General features: G+C 59.8%; 2 protein-coding genes across 2 annotated transcripts; both read right to left on the bottom strand.

Annotated features, from left to right (window-relative positions):
* Window positions 1–109: 109 nt before the first annotated feature.
* On the bottom strand, window positions 110–7,972 carry GRIN3B (glutamate ionotropic receptor NMDA type subunit 3B). Its single transcript, XM_049789054.1, has 9 exons — window positions 7,541–7,972; window positions 5,385–5,959; window positions 3,178–4,210; window positions 2,041–2,186; window positions 1,611–1,726; window positions 1,292–1,443; window positions 929–1,093; window positions 781–839; window positions 110–643 (listed from the first exon to the last, which is right to left on the bottom strand). Exons 1-9 carry the CDS (start codon window positions 7,970–7,972, stop codon window positions 238–240), a joined length of 3,084 nt encoding a protein of 1,027 aa, XP_049645011.1. The 3' UTR covers window positions 110–237.
* A 2,686-nt stretch (window positions 7,973–10,658) lies between these two features.
* Window positions 10,659–17,381, bottom strand: WDR18 (WD repeat domain 18). The gene is made up of 10 exons (XM_049789049.1): window positions 17,172–17,381; window positions 16,400–16,510; window positions 12,996–13,129; window positions 12,748–12,889; window positions 12,178–12,321; window positions 12,028–12,089; window positions 11,831–11,955; window positions 11,565–11,731; window positions 11,192–11,260; window positions 10,659–11,015 (listed from the first exon to the last, which is right to left on the bottom strand). The coding sequence occupies exons 1-10, from the start codon at window positions 17,379–17,381 to the stop codon at window positions 10,884–10,886; spliced, it is 1,296 nt and encodes a 431-aa protein (XP_049645006.1). The 3' UTR covers window positions 10,659–10,883.
* Between the last annotated feature and the right edge of the window lie 544 nt (window positions 17,382–17,925).

Raw genomic sequence — 17,925 nt, 5'->3', positions numbered from 1 at the left:
TTCTCCACGCCCCGCCCCCTGAGAGTGTGTTCGCCCCAGGGCTGGGGTCCCGGGGCAGGGACAGGGCGGGCCCCAGGATCCCCATCCCTGGGTGAGGAGTGCAGACGAGCCCATTCCATTCTATTTAATTGCAGTGTACAATTGTGTTTGTATAGAGAATAAACTGTCGTGGACAGCGCCCACCGACCGCCTCTGCATGGTTGTATGGGGTCGCGGGCGGAGGGGTGTCACGGGGTGTCACCGCGCTGTCTCGGGGGTGGCGCCGCCAGTGCAGGCTCGGAGCAGCCGAGGTGGCCGGTCCCGGAGTTGAGCCAGAAGCTCCCCACGCCGCAGCAGGGCCTGGCGGAGCCGCTCGCGTGCGCCCTCGATGCGCTGCTCCAGCTCCTGCAACTCGCGGTGGCGCCCAGCCGGTGGGCGGCCGTTGGAGCAGAGACGCTCGGGGCCCGCTGGCCCCAGCCCAGCCTCAGGCTCTGAGGCTGCCTCCACCTCGGCGTCCTTGTCCTCCTCGATGGCTGGGGCATCCGCAGGCTGCTCCAACAGGAAGCGAACCCGTCGCTCCCGCACCACGGTCCGGCGCACCCGGCTCCAGCCCCGCGCACCTGTGCTGACCGCCGGAGTGTCCTCTTGCTGTTCTTCGGGGGGCCTGGGGGTATGTGTGGGCGGGGTGATGCGCCCCTTCACCCCCAGCATGGCCAGCCCTACCCTTATCTTTTGCCTTAGATGGGGTCAGGCACCACCCACACCCACACCCTCTGCACCCCCAACCCTCTTGACCCTTACCTGGATTGAGGCTCTTCCTGCCCTTCAGGCGGCTCAGGGTTGAGGGCTCGGTGGATTCTCTAGAAGCCAGACCAGGATGGGTTCAGGTACGGCTGGCTCGGGGTGCTGCTGATTGAAGCCCACCTTCCCCGGGCCTTGTGCCCCTCACCTGGCTGGTGTGCAGCCAATAGTGCAGCTTGTTGCCCCTGCGCATACGCGGCAGCACCAGGCGGAAGAACACGTGCTCCCCCAGCAGGCCCAGCAGGGCGCTGCCCAGGCCCAGGCAGAGGAGCACGAAGAGCCCTGAGACGTGGTAGATGCCCATCTGGAGGGTCTGCAGGGGGACACAAGCGTCAGCCTTTCACCCTCAACAAGCCTGAGGGGCTGACAGGAAGTGGCATCGGGACTAGGGCTCTGTAGGATAAGAGGAGTGCATAAGAGCACACCAGGAACTCGTGTGAGGACAACACAGGGCCCACTCAGGCTCAGGGACCCACACGCCTCGCCCCTTGACACCCCAGGGCCCGCCCACCTCTGTCACAGCGATGGCCCGCTTCCCGCACGGCACCATCTTGTACCACTTGTCGTGCAGCAGGTCGATGAAGCCTGAGGACTTGTAGAGGCTGATGAACTTGGACAGGTTGGAGGTGAGGGGCGAATTCTGGGGGAGACCGATGCCGTAGCCTGCGGTGAGGGAACCAGGACTCAGGCTGGGTCATCGTGCACTTGTGCTCCGCGGAGCCCAAATGGGAATGGGGTGGGAGCTCCGCAGCATTGGGGTGAGTGGTTGGTAGGGCCCGGATGATATGGGGTGAGCCCTCTGCGAAGTGAGCACTCAGCAAGGCCCGCACCCTCTATGGCGAACGGCTTGCCCACGGTCAGCAGCTTGCAGTCGGGATCGATGGACACTTCGTAATCCAGCAGCGACTTGTCCATGATGAAGGCGTTGAGTTTGGGGGGGTCGCTCCTGCAAGTCGGGGAGTGGGGCCAGCAGCCCACTTTCAGTGAGCCCTGTCTGCCTTTTCCAGGCAGAATGTATTTTGGTTTCTGCCTGCTTAGCGCCTGGCCCCACCCACTAAGAGGCCTTGCCTTCTGCTAGTCTGCCCATTTGCAGGTTCAGCCTCCCATCAAGCTCCGCTGGCCTGAAGGTCCCACCTTCCATTGGCAGATTCTGCCCATACATGGCCTGCTTCCCTATGCTCCGCCCACTGTCAGGGTCCATCCATGCACCAATGTCATGGTTATAAGTCCTGCCCCCTGCCACTTAGCCCCACTCCTCACGTGAGCATGGCCACTCCGTCTGGTGTGGTGGGTGCGCTGTGTCGCCGCATGAGCGCGTGCATGTCTGGGAAGCTCTTCTTGATGTAGGCCTCGGCGCTGCTCTCCCACACCGTGCCGAAGCGGAAGCCCTGAGAGGGGTGGTGCAGCTGCGGGCAGACCCCATCCTGTCATCCCTCTGCCAGCAGCGGCCACCTGGACCACAGCCACGTTTGTGGTATCCCAGGAGGACCCCCCTCTCCCTCCAAGCTTGTAGTTCTCTACTCTGGGGATGTCTTCGGCCCAAGAAATGTGATTCCCTGGTCCCCATAGTCACAGATGTCCTCAAGTGTCCTCTGCCTGGTCATGAGCTCATCCTGCTGGGCATAATTCTGCTTCCTATGGTGGCCACTCTGAATCCCCCCAAGGGACTGTCTGCCACCCAGCACAGTGGCCCAGAAGTGCCCTATGGAGACTGGCTCAGCCTGTGCAGCTGGAAACTCCCTTATTTAGAAGGCGGCCTGCATGTGGCCAGGACTCACTTAGCCTGCTCTTCTGGGAGCAGGTCCTGAACAACTCTAGGTGTGGTCCCCAAACAAACTCAAATGTAGGGGTTAAGGCCTGGCACACACACATACAGCTGACTTGGATTTGATCTTCAGCATCCTAGAATGCAGCCAGGAGCAAGCCCTGAGCACTGTGGTGTGTGGTCAGAACAATATAACCTGAGGCATACCTCTGCACAACCCACAACCTTACAGGGGTCCCTGGGAAAGTTGTCTTGAGGGGTGGGCAGTGCTTTGGAATCTGCCCTTCCCTTGACTTTCATGTGATTTTCTCACTTTCCCTCACACGCAGATGCTGCCCCTGGGCCTTTCTTTGCACAGACTGTAACTTAATCTCGCACACTCCTCCTGCATATAAACATATATAAGTCCTTTACAAACATTTTTCCCCTCTCAGCCTGGCCTGCCTCACTTTTTGTCATCCTGCATGCAAGGCAAATGCCCTACCTCCATGCTATCTCTCTGGCCCCCAGTCTGGCCTCTCTGAACTTGCCCTCTCCCATCTGCTTTCTGACACCACCCCTATCCCCTAGGGCCCCCTCAAGCTGACTTCCTGCAAACTTGGACTAGCGAGAGCCCTTCCAACACCTCCCACCTTGGGATCGTGGATCCCCGACAGCTCCTCGAAGGTCTTGTCCCCAACCATGACGGCGGCCAGGTTAGCCGTGTAGCTGGACAGCACCAGTAGGCAGAAGATGGCCCAGAGGTTCATGAGCAGGCGGCCTGTGGGGCACTTGGGCGTCTTACTGGAACCCGTGCGGCCGAAGAGGATGGAGTAGCAGAGGTTGAGGGCAGACGAGTAGGAGAACACGGTCCCCCGGTTGCGGCCTCGGGGTGTAAGGCCGTAGGGGCTCCGCCACTCATAGAGTGTGAGAAAGAGTGCGGTGAGGTGCAGGGCTGCGAAGACGCCCAGCCACATGGACCAGTGCAGTGGCCACATGAAGGCGCCAATGGGCGAGGCAGTGTCGCGGGTGCGCACCAGGATGCCCAGGCTGGTGGAGAAGAAGGGGCTGGTGAAGTCCACCACCTGCGAGCGGGCCGAGTTGATGCTGAAGCTGGTGACAGCCATGTGCGCGCGGCCAGCCAGCAGGTCGCCCACCAGGCCGGTCCAGCGGCCGTCAAGCAACGCCCCGTACTTGCCGTCACCCACGATGTAGAGCTCGAAGTCGAAGGGCGCATCCTCGGCCAGTTGCTGCAGCAAGTCCATGCAGTAGCCGTAGCAGCAGCGGCGCAGCTCGTGGGGCTCAGAGCCATTGGCCAGTGCGGCGAAATGCGCGTCCAGGGCCGCCCCGTCGGCGGGCCCGGGGTCCAGGCACAGCAGGCCCGCTGGACACTGGCCGTCCTCGTCGGCCTCGCGGGTGAACACGAATGGGTGCTCCACCAGCGTCACCACGCGCAGCTTGTGGCGCGCCCCGGCCCCCGGAGGTGGCCCTGGAGCTCGCAGGGCACCGCCTGGCTCCGTCTCCAGACGCCCATCACGCCAGCTGCCCACTGTGGCCCAGGCCGGGGCGCCCCGCGGGTCCTGGCGCAGGCTCCACACCTGGAAACGCCGGGCCATGTGCACCTGGGAACTGGGGGTGACCCACACAGGCCCCGTGCGGCCCGTGAAAGTCGTGTTGGCCAGGAACCTGAGAGTGGATGGGAATGTGGCAGTCAGATGGGGCTCCTCTGGGTGGCCCCACGCCCAAGCCAGCTTCGTTTGTTTTTGGTTTTGCCTTTCCCGGCAAGGATCAGGGCTGACTCCTGCCTCTTGGCTCAGGGATCTTTGCTGGCAGGGTTCAGGGGACCCTATGGGATGCAGGGGATCGAACCCGGGTTGGTTGTGTAGATGGCAAGCATCCTCTCCACTGGACTATTGCTCTGGCCCAGGCCATGGGGTTCTTAACCCCCAGAAGTGGTGATTGAAACACAGGCCAAAAGCAGCGGGTTGATCACCCAGATTCACATGGAGACCCTATCTATACCCCCGAAACAATTGAGGCAGCAGGTGGAGCTGCCCCTCCGCTTCCCCCACCGCAAATCTGTTTTCAGTCCGGCTCCAGATGCCTCCCCGCCAAAGCATTTAAAAACTCTAGAATTTTGGGGAACAGGAAAGAGAAGACATCGGGGCGAGTTCTGGTCCTGCATGCACTGTTACCTGGGTTCGATAGCCGGCATCCCATAGGGTCCCCTGAACAACCAAGAGTGATTATTATGTGCAGAGCCAGGAGTAACTCCTGAGTACTGCCAGGTGTGGCCCCCAAACCAAAAGATAAAAATAACATGTTGGAGACCCCAAGATACTTGTTTTCTCCACTATGACTGCAGGGGCTTTAGCCTCAAGAAGCAGATCAATCAATGCCCACCACTAGCTCTTATTGGGGGTATGACACTAGGGATGGCAGCCCAGGGATCTTCCTAGACTCAGGACCAGGCCATACCTGCTGAGACAACCCCCCCCCCCTTTCATTCCTTCCATGTCTTATGACCTCAGGACTGGAGGATAATCACAGCTGCGAGGGCATTTACCTTACTTGCGGCCAGTCTGTGTTCATTCCCCATCCTATAAGCCTGAGTGCAGAGCCAGGAATAGGCCCTGAGCACCACTGAGTGTGGCCTCAAAACCAAACCCAACCCAAATAGTCCTTCTCAGCCCTTCTGCTGTTTCCAAGGCATTTTCTTAAGCCCTGTACCCCCAGTTCCATTAGTGGGGTTGCCACCACCGATAGGGCCAGGCACTGGCCAAATGACCTCACCCTTGGGCTAGAGGTGTCCCCATTGGGACCCTGATGCCTTTGCCACAGCTCCCAGTTCCCAGCTCACCGTGCTAGCAAACGACCTGAGGATTCGGGCCCCTCGGGCGGTAGGTCGGAGCAGTCCACGGTGGCTGGAAGAAGGGCGAGCTCGGGCTGGGTGAGCGCTGCGCTGCCCAGTGCCCGGCCCACCAGCTCCACGGCGTCCTGGATGGCCGCCTCCAGCGGGGGCCGCTCCACCTCGCCCAGAGCTAGCAAGCCCGGGGGCAGCCCCTCGGTGGGCAGGGCTTGGGCGGGCAGCGGCGTGCCCAGCAGCCAATGGGAGCCGGGTGGCACGGCCCGCAGCACCTGCTGAGCTCGCGAGGCATCGCAGCCCAGAAGCACCGCCGAGGGCACCAAACCCAGCGGGGCCAGACGCGCCCGCAGCTCCTCATCGTCCTCGGGGTCCGGCCGACTCAGGTCTACCACGAGCTTCGGAGCCCGGCCCGCCCGGCTCTTCCAGAGGGCCACCAGGCCCGCAGGGTCCCGCATGCGACAGAGCGCCAGGCCCACGTCCTCCCATGTGTGTGCCCGCAACACCGACACAAGCACGTCCAGTAGTGTCTCCAGGGGGCTGGCCCAGTCCAGCTGCAAGTGGAACGGGGTCTGGGGAGCAGAGGACATTGTTAGAACTGGTCACCTCTTTTGGCATCAGCACAGCCCAGATTCTGGTGGTCCCACATATTTTGGATGGCTTTCACCTTCTCCAGCTGGGATAAGTTTCTCCTCAGATGTCAGCCAACTCCTACACATCCTTCTAAACCCAGCCCATTTTGCTCCTCTTCTAGCAGGCAGTCCTAGTCCTCCCAGGTAGGTCACAGGATCCCCTTTGTACTCTGCTAGCTTCTGGCCTCTCCCTTCATCCTGATCCTGCCCCCCCACCAGCCCACCTGTTGGGGAAGCCCCCCAAGAGAGACCAATAACCACCAGTTGGGCTGAATGAAGCTGGGTGCTTCCTTTTTAGGGGGACACACCAGCAGTGCTCAGGGCTGACTCATAACTCTGTACTCAAGAGTCACTCCTGGTGGTGCTTGGGGGACCCTGTGGGATGCTGGGGATGGAACTAGCTTGTTCACATGCAAAGCAAGCACCCACCCACTCGCACTGTACTATGTAAACGGCCCCACCTGTGTTTATTCTAAACGTGCTAAAACGAGAAAAAGGTTCGTTGAACACCTAAGGTGACCCGGGAGTTCAATGCTGGGGTACAGGCCCAGCTCTTGGGGTTAGTAGTCTAGCAAGCCAGTGCCTGCCACCTCCTCTGAGTACAATTCCCAGCGGCGGCAGCAGAGGGCATCAACACACTGGAGTTTGGCTCTAGCTACCAGACTAGAGCATCTCGCCCAGGGAGATCTGGGACCACGGAGTTTTGTGCCGGCAGAGGGGGCACAAGGCGGGCGCTTTGAGGACCCCGTGTCCCAAGGGTTAGGGTCTCCCGTCTCTGAAAGGGAAGGTGTGGAGGAGAGACAGGGCTGGGCCTTGGACCTTTCCCCCACCCACCCAGCAGCGCCCTGGCCCCCAGCTTGGGTGATCCCAGCTGCTCCTGGAGTTGGGGGAGCAGAGGGGAGGTTCCCCTTTGGAAATAAGGGACGCCTTTCCCTGGCATATGCGAGTCCCCAAGAGCCTGTATGTTTAATTTCTTCTCTCTCTTCCTCCCTCCTCCCTCATTTTCCATCCAAAAATTTTATCCAAAATTCGGGCCCTCGGGGTGATGGCGTGGAAGGAAAAACTCCAAGGACACGGAGCCGGGGCGCAAGGAATGGAGGTGAGGAGGGGCAAGCCTTAAGTTCGGGAGCGGAAGCAAGCGGGGTGTCCCCCAATCGAACTCCCTAAGTACCCCCAACGGGGAACGAGCGCCCGGCCCAGTGTGGCCTTTGCCAACAGGAGCAAAGGCGGCCGCGCAACAAGGTGGAGGGGACCAGGGAAGGAGGGGGGGGGTCTGTCTGCTCGGATGCGTTGGGGGGTTCCCAGCCACCCAAGTCTTGGAGGCGTCCTGCGGGGGTCCCAGGCTCCATCCCTGCGCCCGTGGTGCAAACTTCCACCCTGGGGTTGCGTGTTGTCCCCGCGGTTCCAGGGTCTCCCGTGGGTACCCAGAACCACCCAGGTGTTCTGGCACCCCAGGGGCATCCGCCACCCGGAGCCCCGCGCCCGGTGCCCCAGGTCCGACCCCCGGGCGTCCACGCGTACCGGGGCGCCGAGGGGCGCGCGCGCCTCCCGCCGCAGCACGCTGAGCACGGGGGTCTCGGTGGCGGCCGCCAGGAAGTGCAGCTGCAGCAATTCGGGGCGCGCCTCGGGGAAGGCGAGCAGCGCCGCCACGCCCGGCTCGGCCAGCGCCCCGCACAGGCCCCGGGCGAGCGACGCGGGGTCGCGGGCGGGCGGCGCGGCGGCCACCAGCTCCAGGCTCAGGTTGTGCGGCAGGCGCGGCGCCACGACGGCCCGGGCCAGGGCGGCGCGGACGCGGGCGCGGGCGGCGGGCGCGCGGGGCAGGAGGGCGCCCAGGCGCAGGGAGCCCCCCAGGCGTGCCAGGACGCCGCACGGCTGCGGGTGGCCCCCCGAGGGCCCGGGCGCCAGGGCCAGCGCCAGCGCCAGGCCGAGCCACGGCGTCCGCACAAACTCCATCTCCAACTTGCGCGCCCCGCAGCGCGGGCAGGAGCCGCTGTGTGTGTGACCGTGCGGGGAGGCGGGATCCCGGCCCGGCCCGCCCCGGGCTCACGCGGGGGGCCCCCACGGGCCAGAGCGATCCTCCACCCCCGCTGGATCCGGGGGATGGGGACCGGAACGCACTTCCGAGGGAGCCGACTCCGCTGCTGAGTCAGACATCTATCTCTCCAGGGAGGGACAGACATCTCCAACGTGCTCCCCTATGCGGGTCCCCAAATCCTCCATCCGAGAAGCCAAGCACAAGCGAGCTGGGAGCTTACTACTCCCTGGTCCGCAGCGGCTATTCTCATCTCCACGATGCATCCAAACGGACGCCCTGGGGAAACTGAGGCAAGCATCGCTGGTGAAAATCCAGATGGCTGGTCTGCACACATGCAACTGTTGTGCAGCGAACTCCCGTCCACTCTGCGGGATCCAGTACTAAATGCCCCTCTCCCCAAGTTTCTGTAGAAGAGGACAGAACAGCCCCCAGGCGTCCTGCACCCTCTAAGAAACACTCCCATCTCTCTCCAGGAATGGACATCCCCACATACCCCTGTCGTTACCCACACCCTACCCATCATGGACCCCAAGATTTTGTTTCTACAAACTTTTCCCCCACCCAGGGGCATCTCTTCACTTAGCTCGTGGGAGCCCCTCCCTTTCACACAGCAAGTGCCCTCAAGCTTCAACAGCTGCGGGAACAAACCTTTTTTGAAGAGTGCTGCTGTTGATCCAGAACCTCCTGTAGTCCCACCAGGTTCTGTGCCCAGCCCTTTGCCCACACGGTGCAGAGTTCAGGAAACCAAGGCGGCCCCCGCGGCCATGTTCCAGCTACTGAGTCTGCACGGGGTAGTCTCCACGTACAAGGAGGGAGGTCTAGCGCCGTGGAGGAGGGAGGTGACAGACCACGGCCAGGAGGCTCTACGCTCAGAATTCACTCCTGGCAGCCTCGGGAACATAAGGGATGCTGGGAACCAAACCCGGGTCCTTCAGGGATCAGCAGGACGTATGCAAGGCAAAGGTCCTACCTGCTGTGCTACTTCTCAGCGTCCCCCCCTTTTCTTTGTGGAGGTAGGGTGGTTCTGAGTGACAAGGTCATCTTTGGATGGGGGTGCTTAGACCCATCCCACACCTGGAAACGGACTCCCTAAAACAAGAGGGGTCAGTCTGGGCAGCATTATCATCCCACTAGCCATGGAAATTCCCGTGTCCAGTGGGTGTGGGGCAGTTGAGCCCTATATCAAAAGGTCAGCACCTCTTCCAGGGCCCACGAGGGGGGGGGTACAATGGAACTGCTGCCTGAAAATAGCGTGACTCAGTTCCCCCACCTACCCAAGGGTGAGGTGATTGCGGTCAAGTGCACAGACCCCTCAGTTGAACCAGGTCTAAGTTCACAGCTCCTAGGTGACTCCCCTCCCCAGTTTCCAGACCCTTCCCCCTCTGCTCCCTCCTGGAACTCTTCCCCACCCACTGCAGGAATTTCCCCTCTGCACCCTCCCATTGAGGTAACTGAGGTGAGCGCGTCACCGACCGAGTCTGTCTGTGCCCTTTGAGTAGCTGCCAGCTCAGCCAGAGCCCAGGCACGTCTGCGCCAGGCCAGCCAGGTGCCCTTGGACCAAGCTGGCTCTCAGCGGCGTGGTCCCCTGCTCAGTGTTTGGAGGTGCCAGAAGGGGGAAGGGACGGTAACTGGCCAGGGACAGGGGGCCCAAGGACACGCAGCCATGGTTGCAGACTATCTGCATCAGCCCCGTTGCCCAGATTCTTGGGGTGTCCGAGGGTGGGTCAGACTGAGAAGCCCCTAGGCTTGGCGGTCAGGTGCCCAGTTGCTGAGGGCCACTGGGGACCCCGGAGGTCAGTGTGGGGGAACTGACACCCCTCCCACTGGATGCAGCAGCTAGTCTGCCTCAACCTGGCAACTTGCCAGGTTGGCAGGACGTGACCAGACGTGCCACCTCCCAGACTTCCGTCTCCCTCTGCCCTCCACGGTGACTGTCACTGATGCAGACTCAGCAGGGGTGCTCTGGGGAGTGGGACGCCACCCCCCCCAAGGACCTATCTTGCCACCCTAGGTCGCTTTCCTGGCATCAAAGAGCAGCTGGACCCCAATGGTGCATGTGGGGGGCTGTAGTATACAGTGGACTAGGAGGTGGCCAGCCCAGGCAGTCTTTAACAGTGCGGCAACAGCACCCAGCTGGCCAGGAAGGGGGTGACTACCAGCAGAAAAGCATGAACTCAGCGCTGGCGCGGGCACTCGCAGAGGCTGTTCCAATACCCATTAAATCACAGGGATTTTCTGGATCATTAAGCAGGGCTGTCAGTCCAGGGCAGCCTTCTGGAAGGTTCTGCCGACAGCCTTGGGCCCACGCGTCTGGGCTGGATTCCAGGTACTGGCCGGCTGTGTCCCCAGGGCAGGGTGAGCTCAGCCTGATAGGGGGGAGCCCCAGGAAGCTGTCTTCTGGTACTGCCAAGATGGGGTCTCCCCTGGTTCTTTCCACCACACTCCCCATCTCCTGACCCCCCCCACCCCAGTCAGCAGCCAAGGCTGTCCCGAGCCCACCCACCCAAAGCAGCCCCAAAGCTGGAGACCCAGCAGTTTAGCGGTGGCAGCACCCGTTGTGGGGTCTGGGAGGTCCCCTTACACACAACAGGTCAGAGAGGAGGATTTTGAGTGTTTTTTTAGAAATAGCACCAACAGTACCCGCAGGCTGAGCCTGGGGTTCAAACGGAGTGGCTGGAACAGAGACCCAAGCCAGGCAGGACAGGGCAGGGGTAGGCAGCAGGAGCCCTGGGTTCCAGCCCCGGCACCACACTGTTCCCTGAACGCCTTTGGGAGTGTGACCCCGACTTGAAAATAACCAAAATCCGAGAGCACTGGGGCGGCAGCTGCTCACTTGGCCGGCCGCGTGATGATGCGGGTGGAGAAGTCAAAGAGATCCCTGTTGATTTTGCGCAGATTCCTCACCTCGTCCTCCAGCTCCGTCATTCGGATGCGCGGCTGGTCCTGGCCGCCCAGGACACTCTGGAGAAGGAGGTTTGGGGGCGATTGGGAGCAGGCTCCAGAGCAGAAAGGGGTCCCCTGCTCTGCCATGAATGAATGGGGCTGCTGTCCCCTAAGCCCCACCCACTAGGAAACAGTCTCACCCTGGCCCCGCCCACAGCACTCTGCCCCACCCCCAAGCCTCTGGCCCCACCCACCTTCTCCATGGTACTGCACATAACAGAGTTCAGCTTCTCTGTGCGCTCCAGGTAGCTGGGTTCAGAACCCTAAAACAGAAGAGGCTGTGGGTGACTGGGGAGAATAGTTCCTTCAATGTGCAACACCCAGGGCTGTGCCATCCTCACAGGGAAGCCAGGGTTGGAAAAGGGTTTTCCAGGGAAGGGGCACCTAGAAGCACTGGGCTCCCCTATGCTCCGGGACCCCCAGAGAGCCTGTGGGGAGTGGAAGACATGGGTGGGTGGAGGTGGGCTGTGGGGACAGGAAGAGACAGATCAGGCTGTAGTGAGGTGGCCAGGGTGATGCACTACACTGCTGCTGGAAGGGTCCTGGGGTAGGTTGGGGGTACAGAACCTGCTGGTGCAGGCCCAGACGCAGTGTGAGACCCCCATGCTGCCGCTCGTCCCCATGTTCAGCGCCCAGCAGGTGCTTGTTGAAGTGGGGTAGTGGCAGGCTGGGCCGGAAGTCAGAGCTGAGCATGCTGGCGGGGGCCAGCATGATGCAGGCGTTGGTCACCGGACCTGGGGTGGGGACACACAAGGATGGCAGGGGATGGGGGTCAGGTTCCACCTGGAGCTATCACCTGCCTCTGGGTCTGAGGTGCCCCCCCAACCCAATACCTTTCAGGGTCATCGTGCGTGTGCACTGCTTGCTCTGAACATCCCAGAGACGCACCGTCTCATCCTGCGAGCCAGACAGCAGCACTGAGCCATCCGCGGACACGGAAAGGCACGTCACCTGATTCCTGGGCACAGCGAGCCTGTGAGCCCCAAGCCAGAAGGATTCCCCTCCCACATCCCCTGGCTCCCCCACGCACCTGTGTCCTTTGAAGATTTTGCCTTCCTGATCTGGAGGGAAGTTCTTCTCTCGAGGGCCAGGCTGCGGGCCAAGAGGCAGACAGGAAGATAGGTGTGGGCAAACAGTGGGGAACAAATGAGGGTATGTGGGGTGACCCCCAGGCACTCACCCACGTGCACAGATCCACCTGGAAGATGGTGCCATCGCTGCCGCCACAGAACATGTGGTGCTCAGCCAGGTCCAGAGTCACGGCCAAGATGGCCACATCGAAGAAGACGGAGAAGAGGAGGTCACCAGAGGAGATCTCCCAGAGCTAGGGTCAAAGAGGCGCAGAGGACACTTTGCAGGGGGAGCTGGGGACCCTGACACTTGGCTGAAGTAAGTTATTTTGGGAAACCTTTTAGTCTTATTTGGGGTGTTGGGTGAGCACCATACTCTGGTGCTCAGGGCTGACGCCAGACTCTGCACTTAGGAAATGACCCCTCGTGGGCTTTGGAGATACTATGGGGTGCCAAGGATCAAACCTGTGCCAGCTGTATACAAGGCAAATGCTCTCCCTGCTGTCCTATCACTCTAAGAAACACTGGAAGTTGTGTGGGGTGGTCCTGGCCATAGACAAGGAACACCTGGTAGCGGAAGGGGTGCCCTCTGCTGGTCACAACTTTCTGCCCATCCCTTTAATTTAGTGGCTGAGCGCAGAGGGGGACAAGCCCAGGGTGTGTGCGCAGGTATAACCTACCTTCACTGTCTGATCCAGGGAGGCCGTGGCCACCCGTGACAGGGGGCCCCCGAAGCCGCAATGGAGGTCTGTGATGGGGAGGGTATGCCGAGACCAGACGTAGCGTGGGGCGGGGGTCCGGGCTGGGTCCACCTGCAGCACACTGTGGGGGAGGGGATATCCCTGAGCCTTCAGCCTGCTGCCCACCTCTCAGGGAACACCAGCCCCTTCCATGTGCCCCCAACCCCACCCAGGCTCAGCGGAGGCACCTGAACAGATCCCACACCAGGACTAGGCAGTCCTGGCCCCCCGACAGGAAGTAGCTGCTGTCCCCCGTGAACTTCAGGCAGGACACATCCTGGTAGTGGCGATTCAGGATCAGTAACAGGTTCCCCGTGCACACCTGAGGAAGCAGTGCATGGTCAGTGGGGAGACCTGGGCGGTCTAGTCAACCCCAGTCCCATCATGCTGCCTAGCAGATGAGGATCGTGCTGGGGCAGGCCTGTGATTGGGGAGAGCACAGATGCTGTTTAGGGTACACTCTGCCCCCACCCCAGGAGCAGGTGCTTAGCAGAGTCTTGGATAATGAGTCAGGTCCAAGGGGTCATCTGGGAGGTTAGGAGGCACTCAGGGTGCCAGGGCTGGGATAGGACGGGGGACCTTTGCTGAGCACCATGCCCCATTCCCAAGGAGCACAAATTTGGCTCTTGTATCTTTTCGTTTTTTTGGGCCACACCCGGTGATGCTCAGAGGTTATTCCTGGATATGCGCTCAGAAATCACTCCTGGCTTGGGGGATCATATGGGACGCCAGGGGATCGAACCGTGGTCCGTTCTAGGCTAGCGCCAGCAAGGCAGACGCCTTACTGCTCCATGCCACTGCTCTGGCCCCTTTTTTTTGTTTTTGGGCCACACCCAGTGGCGCTCAGTAATTGAACTGTGGTCAGTCCTGTGCAAAGCACCACTGTGCCATCACTCTGGCCCCATTGGCTCTTGTATCTTAAGGGACGGCAAAGCAGGATGGGAAGAAACTGGGGTACTACAAACTACAGGTCCAGCTTTCCTGAGGTGCCAGTTCCCTTGTACGTGTCCAGGACTGGACAGGGTCCTCCCTACTCCAATGCCAAGATCGGTCCTTTTTGTTGGGGGGGGGCACACTTGTCGATACTCAGAGCTTTCTAGTGGCTCTGCTCCAAGGGTTCATTCCTGGGGACCGATGGGATGCCAGGGATGGAACTGGGCTCAGAACAGGCAAAACAAACACCGTAATCCTATACAATTTGACCCCATGGTCTGTTTCTTTCTCTTTTTGGAGGGAGAGGCCACACCCAGCAGTGCTCAGGGATGACTCCTATTTCTATGCTCAGGGATTATTTCTGGCAGTGCTGGTCGAACTTGAGTTGTCCGAGGACAAGAACATCCTCCCTGCTGTCTTTTCACTCCTGGCCTGGCCTCATTCTCTTTTTTTTTTTTTTTTTTTTTGTGTTTTTTTTGGGTCACACCCGGCAGTGCTCAGGGGTTATTCCTGGCTCCAGGCTCAGAAATTGCTCCTGGCAGGCACGGGAGGACCATATGGGACGCTGGGATTCGAACCGATGACCTCCCGCATGAAAGGCAAACGCCTTACCTCCATGCTATCTCTCCAGCCCCGGCCTCATTCTCTTAACCCCATGGCCACACAAAGGCCTAATGGTTTTGTGAGGGTTGGGTCAGTCATAAGGCTAAGGTATGAGCTTTATGACCAGGCCAAGGCAGGTGCAGATGCTGTGACAGTCCCAGAATGGTGATATAGCAGAGAGGACATGTCCTTCATATGTAGTCAACCAGGGTTCGATCCCAACTTCTCATATAATACCATCACCCCTAGACTCTAAGACTTCCAGGAATAATGCACAGAGTACTGTACAGAGTATAGAGTTAACTCAAAAATGCCAGGCATGCCCCCCTGCTATACAAACCAAAAACAAAGTGGCTCTGGCGTCCCCTCCTGGTAATTTCTCAGGATTCCATGAGATGGCTGGACCACTCACCACCTAAACAGCCCAGTGCCACTGTCCCCATCATGGAGAGGGGAGCTTCAAAACATCCATATGAGGGGCCGGGCGGTGGCGCTGGAGGTAAGGTGCCTGCCTTGCCTTCGCTAGCCTAGGACGGACCGCGGTTCGATCCCCTGGCATCCCATATGGTCCCCCAAGAAGCCAGGAGCAACTTCTGAGCGCATAGCCAGGAGTAACCCCTGAGCGTCACAGGGTGTGGCCCAAAAAAAACCAAAAAAACAAAACAAAACAAAACAAAACATCCATATGAGAGTGACAGTGACATCCATGGGGAACAGGAGGGCATTTTTTGGGATCACTTCTGTCTTTCAAATCCCTAGACCAGTGGTGGGCAATCTTTTTTTTCAACTGAGCCAAATCTCACCAAAACCACAATTGAAACTTATTTTGAGAGCCACACAGAGTGTGCACTGACAGAGGCTAGGAGCAGAGTCCTGACTCCTGGAGTGGCCGCCTGGCACACAGAAGAGCCGCATTAAAAAGTGTAAAGGGGGGGCCAGGAAGGTGGCGCTAGAGATAAGGTGTCTGCCTTGTAAGCGCTAGACAAGGAACAGACCGAGGTTCGATCCCCCGGCGTCCCATATGGTCCCCCCAAGCCAGGGGCAATTTCTGAGCACTTAGCCAGGAGTAACCCCTGAGCGTCAAACGGGTGTGGCCCAAAAACCAAAAAAAAAAAAAAAAGTGTAAAGGGGAGCCGGTGAGGTGACGCTAGAGATTAAGGTGTCTGCCTTGAAAGCGCTAGCCAAGGAAGAACCGCGGTTCAATTCCCCCCGCGTCCCATATGGTTCCCCCAAGCCAGGGGCAGTTTCTGAGCGCTTAGCCAGGAGTAACCCCTGAGCATCAAATGGGCGTGGCCCAAAAAAACCAAAAAAATAAAAACAAAGTGTAAAGAACCGCATGTGGCTCTCGAGCCAGAGCTTGCAAACCACTGCCCTAGACCAAGCAGGAGAAAGCTCAAAGGACTGAGCTCAGGACTTTTTTTTTTGGTCTGGTGGTGCTCAGGGGGTTACTCCTAGTTGTGTTCAGATATTACTCTTGCAGGGTCAAGGGATCATATGGGATGATGGGGACTGACCTGGATCAGCTGCATGCAAGGCAAACATCTTACCTACCATGCTATAGCTTTGGCCCCAGAGCTCAGTCTTTTTGTTGTTGTTGGTTTGTTTTTAGGTCACACCTGCAGCTGCTCAGGACTGACTTCTACCTTTGCAATCAAGTAACACTCCTGAAGGGGTTCAGGGGACCCTTATGTGGTGACAAAGATCAAACCTGGGTAGGCTGAGACAAGGCAAGTGCCCTCCAAACTGTCAGGACCCAGACCCTACAGTGTTTGCAGAGAGGAGCAGCCAGGATTAGATCCCCAGAGCACACACAACCCCTGAAAACCACAGAAGCAACTGGGTAAACATAGAGTCACATCTGAATCTTGTTGCTGAGTGTGGCCCTCAAACTGAACAGATTCCTAAAGTAAGACCAGGAGGCTGGAAGGTAAATAAAAGGATACCTGGCCCCATTACGACCTGTCCTCTGGTCCCAGATCCCGCACTCTACAAAAGGGAAGGGGTGTCCCCCATTCATGGTCTATGGGCTCCAGAAGCATGGGATTCCTTCTCTCACCTCCCACAGATAGATGCTCTCAGCAATGCCTGCCAAGACGTATAGGCCGTTGGGGGATGTGGTCAGGCAGGTGACAGGTCCAGGACACATAATCTTCTGCTGCAGCTGATCCTGGAGGGATAAACCACAGACATCATGCCTGAGCCTCAGGCAGAACCAAGAAGCTTAGGGAGTAGCAGGTCAGAGTTTGGGGGTGGGAGTAAAACCAGGACATATAGAGTCTTATAAGAGTCACAGAAAAGCGCCAATGAAGGATCTAGGATGAATGAAAGCGCCAATGAAGGATTCTAGGGGGATCAGAGCACAGTTTGCAGAAGGTGGTGAAACCAGACTGCTGTAACCCCCACCTGGTGGCCACTTGGCCTTCACTCCTGCAGCAGACCAAACTCGCCCCAGGCGATGCCAAGGCACAAAAGGGTTGATTTGGGCGTGGGGAGAGGGATCCAGCATGCATGCGTTGCCTGAGTCCTTTCACCCTCCTAGCCCACCAGAAAGCCCAAAAGCAACATTCTCGCTTTCCCCGAATCTAATCTGCTTTTCCAGACTTTCCTAGCGCCTGCGCGCCTCCAACTAACGGCTCCCAAGGCGCCAAATCACTCACGCACGCGCAGTTAAGCGCGCCCACCACCTCCTCCTTCTTCCCGTTTGGGGGCGCGCGAACCCTACGACCCGGCTCCCGGCTCATCCATCCCCGCCCCGGCCCGGGTGACCCTACCATCCCGGGGAGCCCGGCCCACGGGGGGGGGTGGGGTAGGGTGGGGAGCCGTTGCACCTTGCGCTGCAGCTCCCAGGCGCCGATGTAGTTCTTGCCCAGCTGCGCCGCCAGCAGGTACTCGCCGTTGAGCACCGCCAGGCCGCGGGGTCCCGCCTGGCCGCCGCGGTACGTGAGCAGGTTCGCCCCCGAGTGCAGCTCCCACACCACGCAGCTCCAGAGCGGCGCGGAAGAATCGGTGCACACGACCACCTCCATGGGCGCCGCCATCTTGACGCAGTCTGATGACGTCACCACTTCGCGCTCCGTCAAGGGGCGGGGCTCTCGAGACCACGCCCAACCGGCGCGCCCCCACCGTCTCCAGGGCGCTCGAGTCCAAGTCGGTGCGCTCCTCGCCGTCCAGGCCCTCCGCGAGACTGGCGGAGGTGCCCCCGGACCCCATGGCCCAGCCGCACCGGGAGAGCGAGAAGAGCCCGCGGGTGACATCAAAGCAGGCCAGCGTGCCCCTCCAGCGGGAGGAAAGCCAGGAGACTCGGCCTGACACCCCGCCGTGGCGCGAAGGCCTAACCTGCTACTGCTGCTCCTTGCTCACCGACTGCCTCGGCCTCCGGGATCCCGTTTGCCTTTAGCCCGAGCGCTCAGGCCCGCCTGCAGATGGCTGCACGCCCTCACCCCAGTGCATATATCCCCACTGTACTAAATGCACATTCCCGAATGTAGCTACCGTGTTCCCCCCAGCTCCGGTTTCTTATATTGGGGTGTGTGTGAGAAGAGCGACATTCAATCGTATTTATTTCAGTAGCTTGGTGCAGGT

Source organism: Suncus etruscus, chromosome 15 (assembly GCF_024139225.1).
Source record: "Suncus etruscus isolate mSunEtr1 chromosome 15, mSunEtr1.pri.cur, whole genome shotgun sequence".
Classification (NCBI taxonomy): domain Eukaryota; kingdom Metazoa; phylum Chordata; class Mammalia; order Eulipotyphla; family Soricidae; genus Suncus; species Suncus etruscus.
Note: the sequence above shows the minus strand (reverse complement) of the source record. Positions and strands in the feature narration are given on the sequence as shown.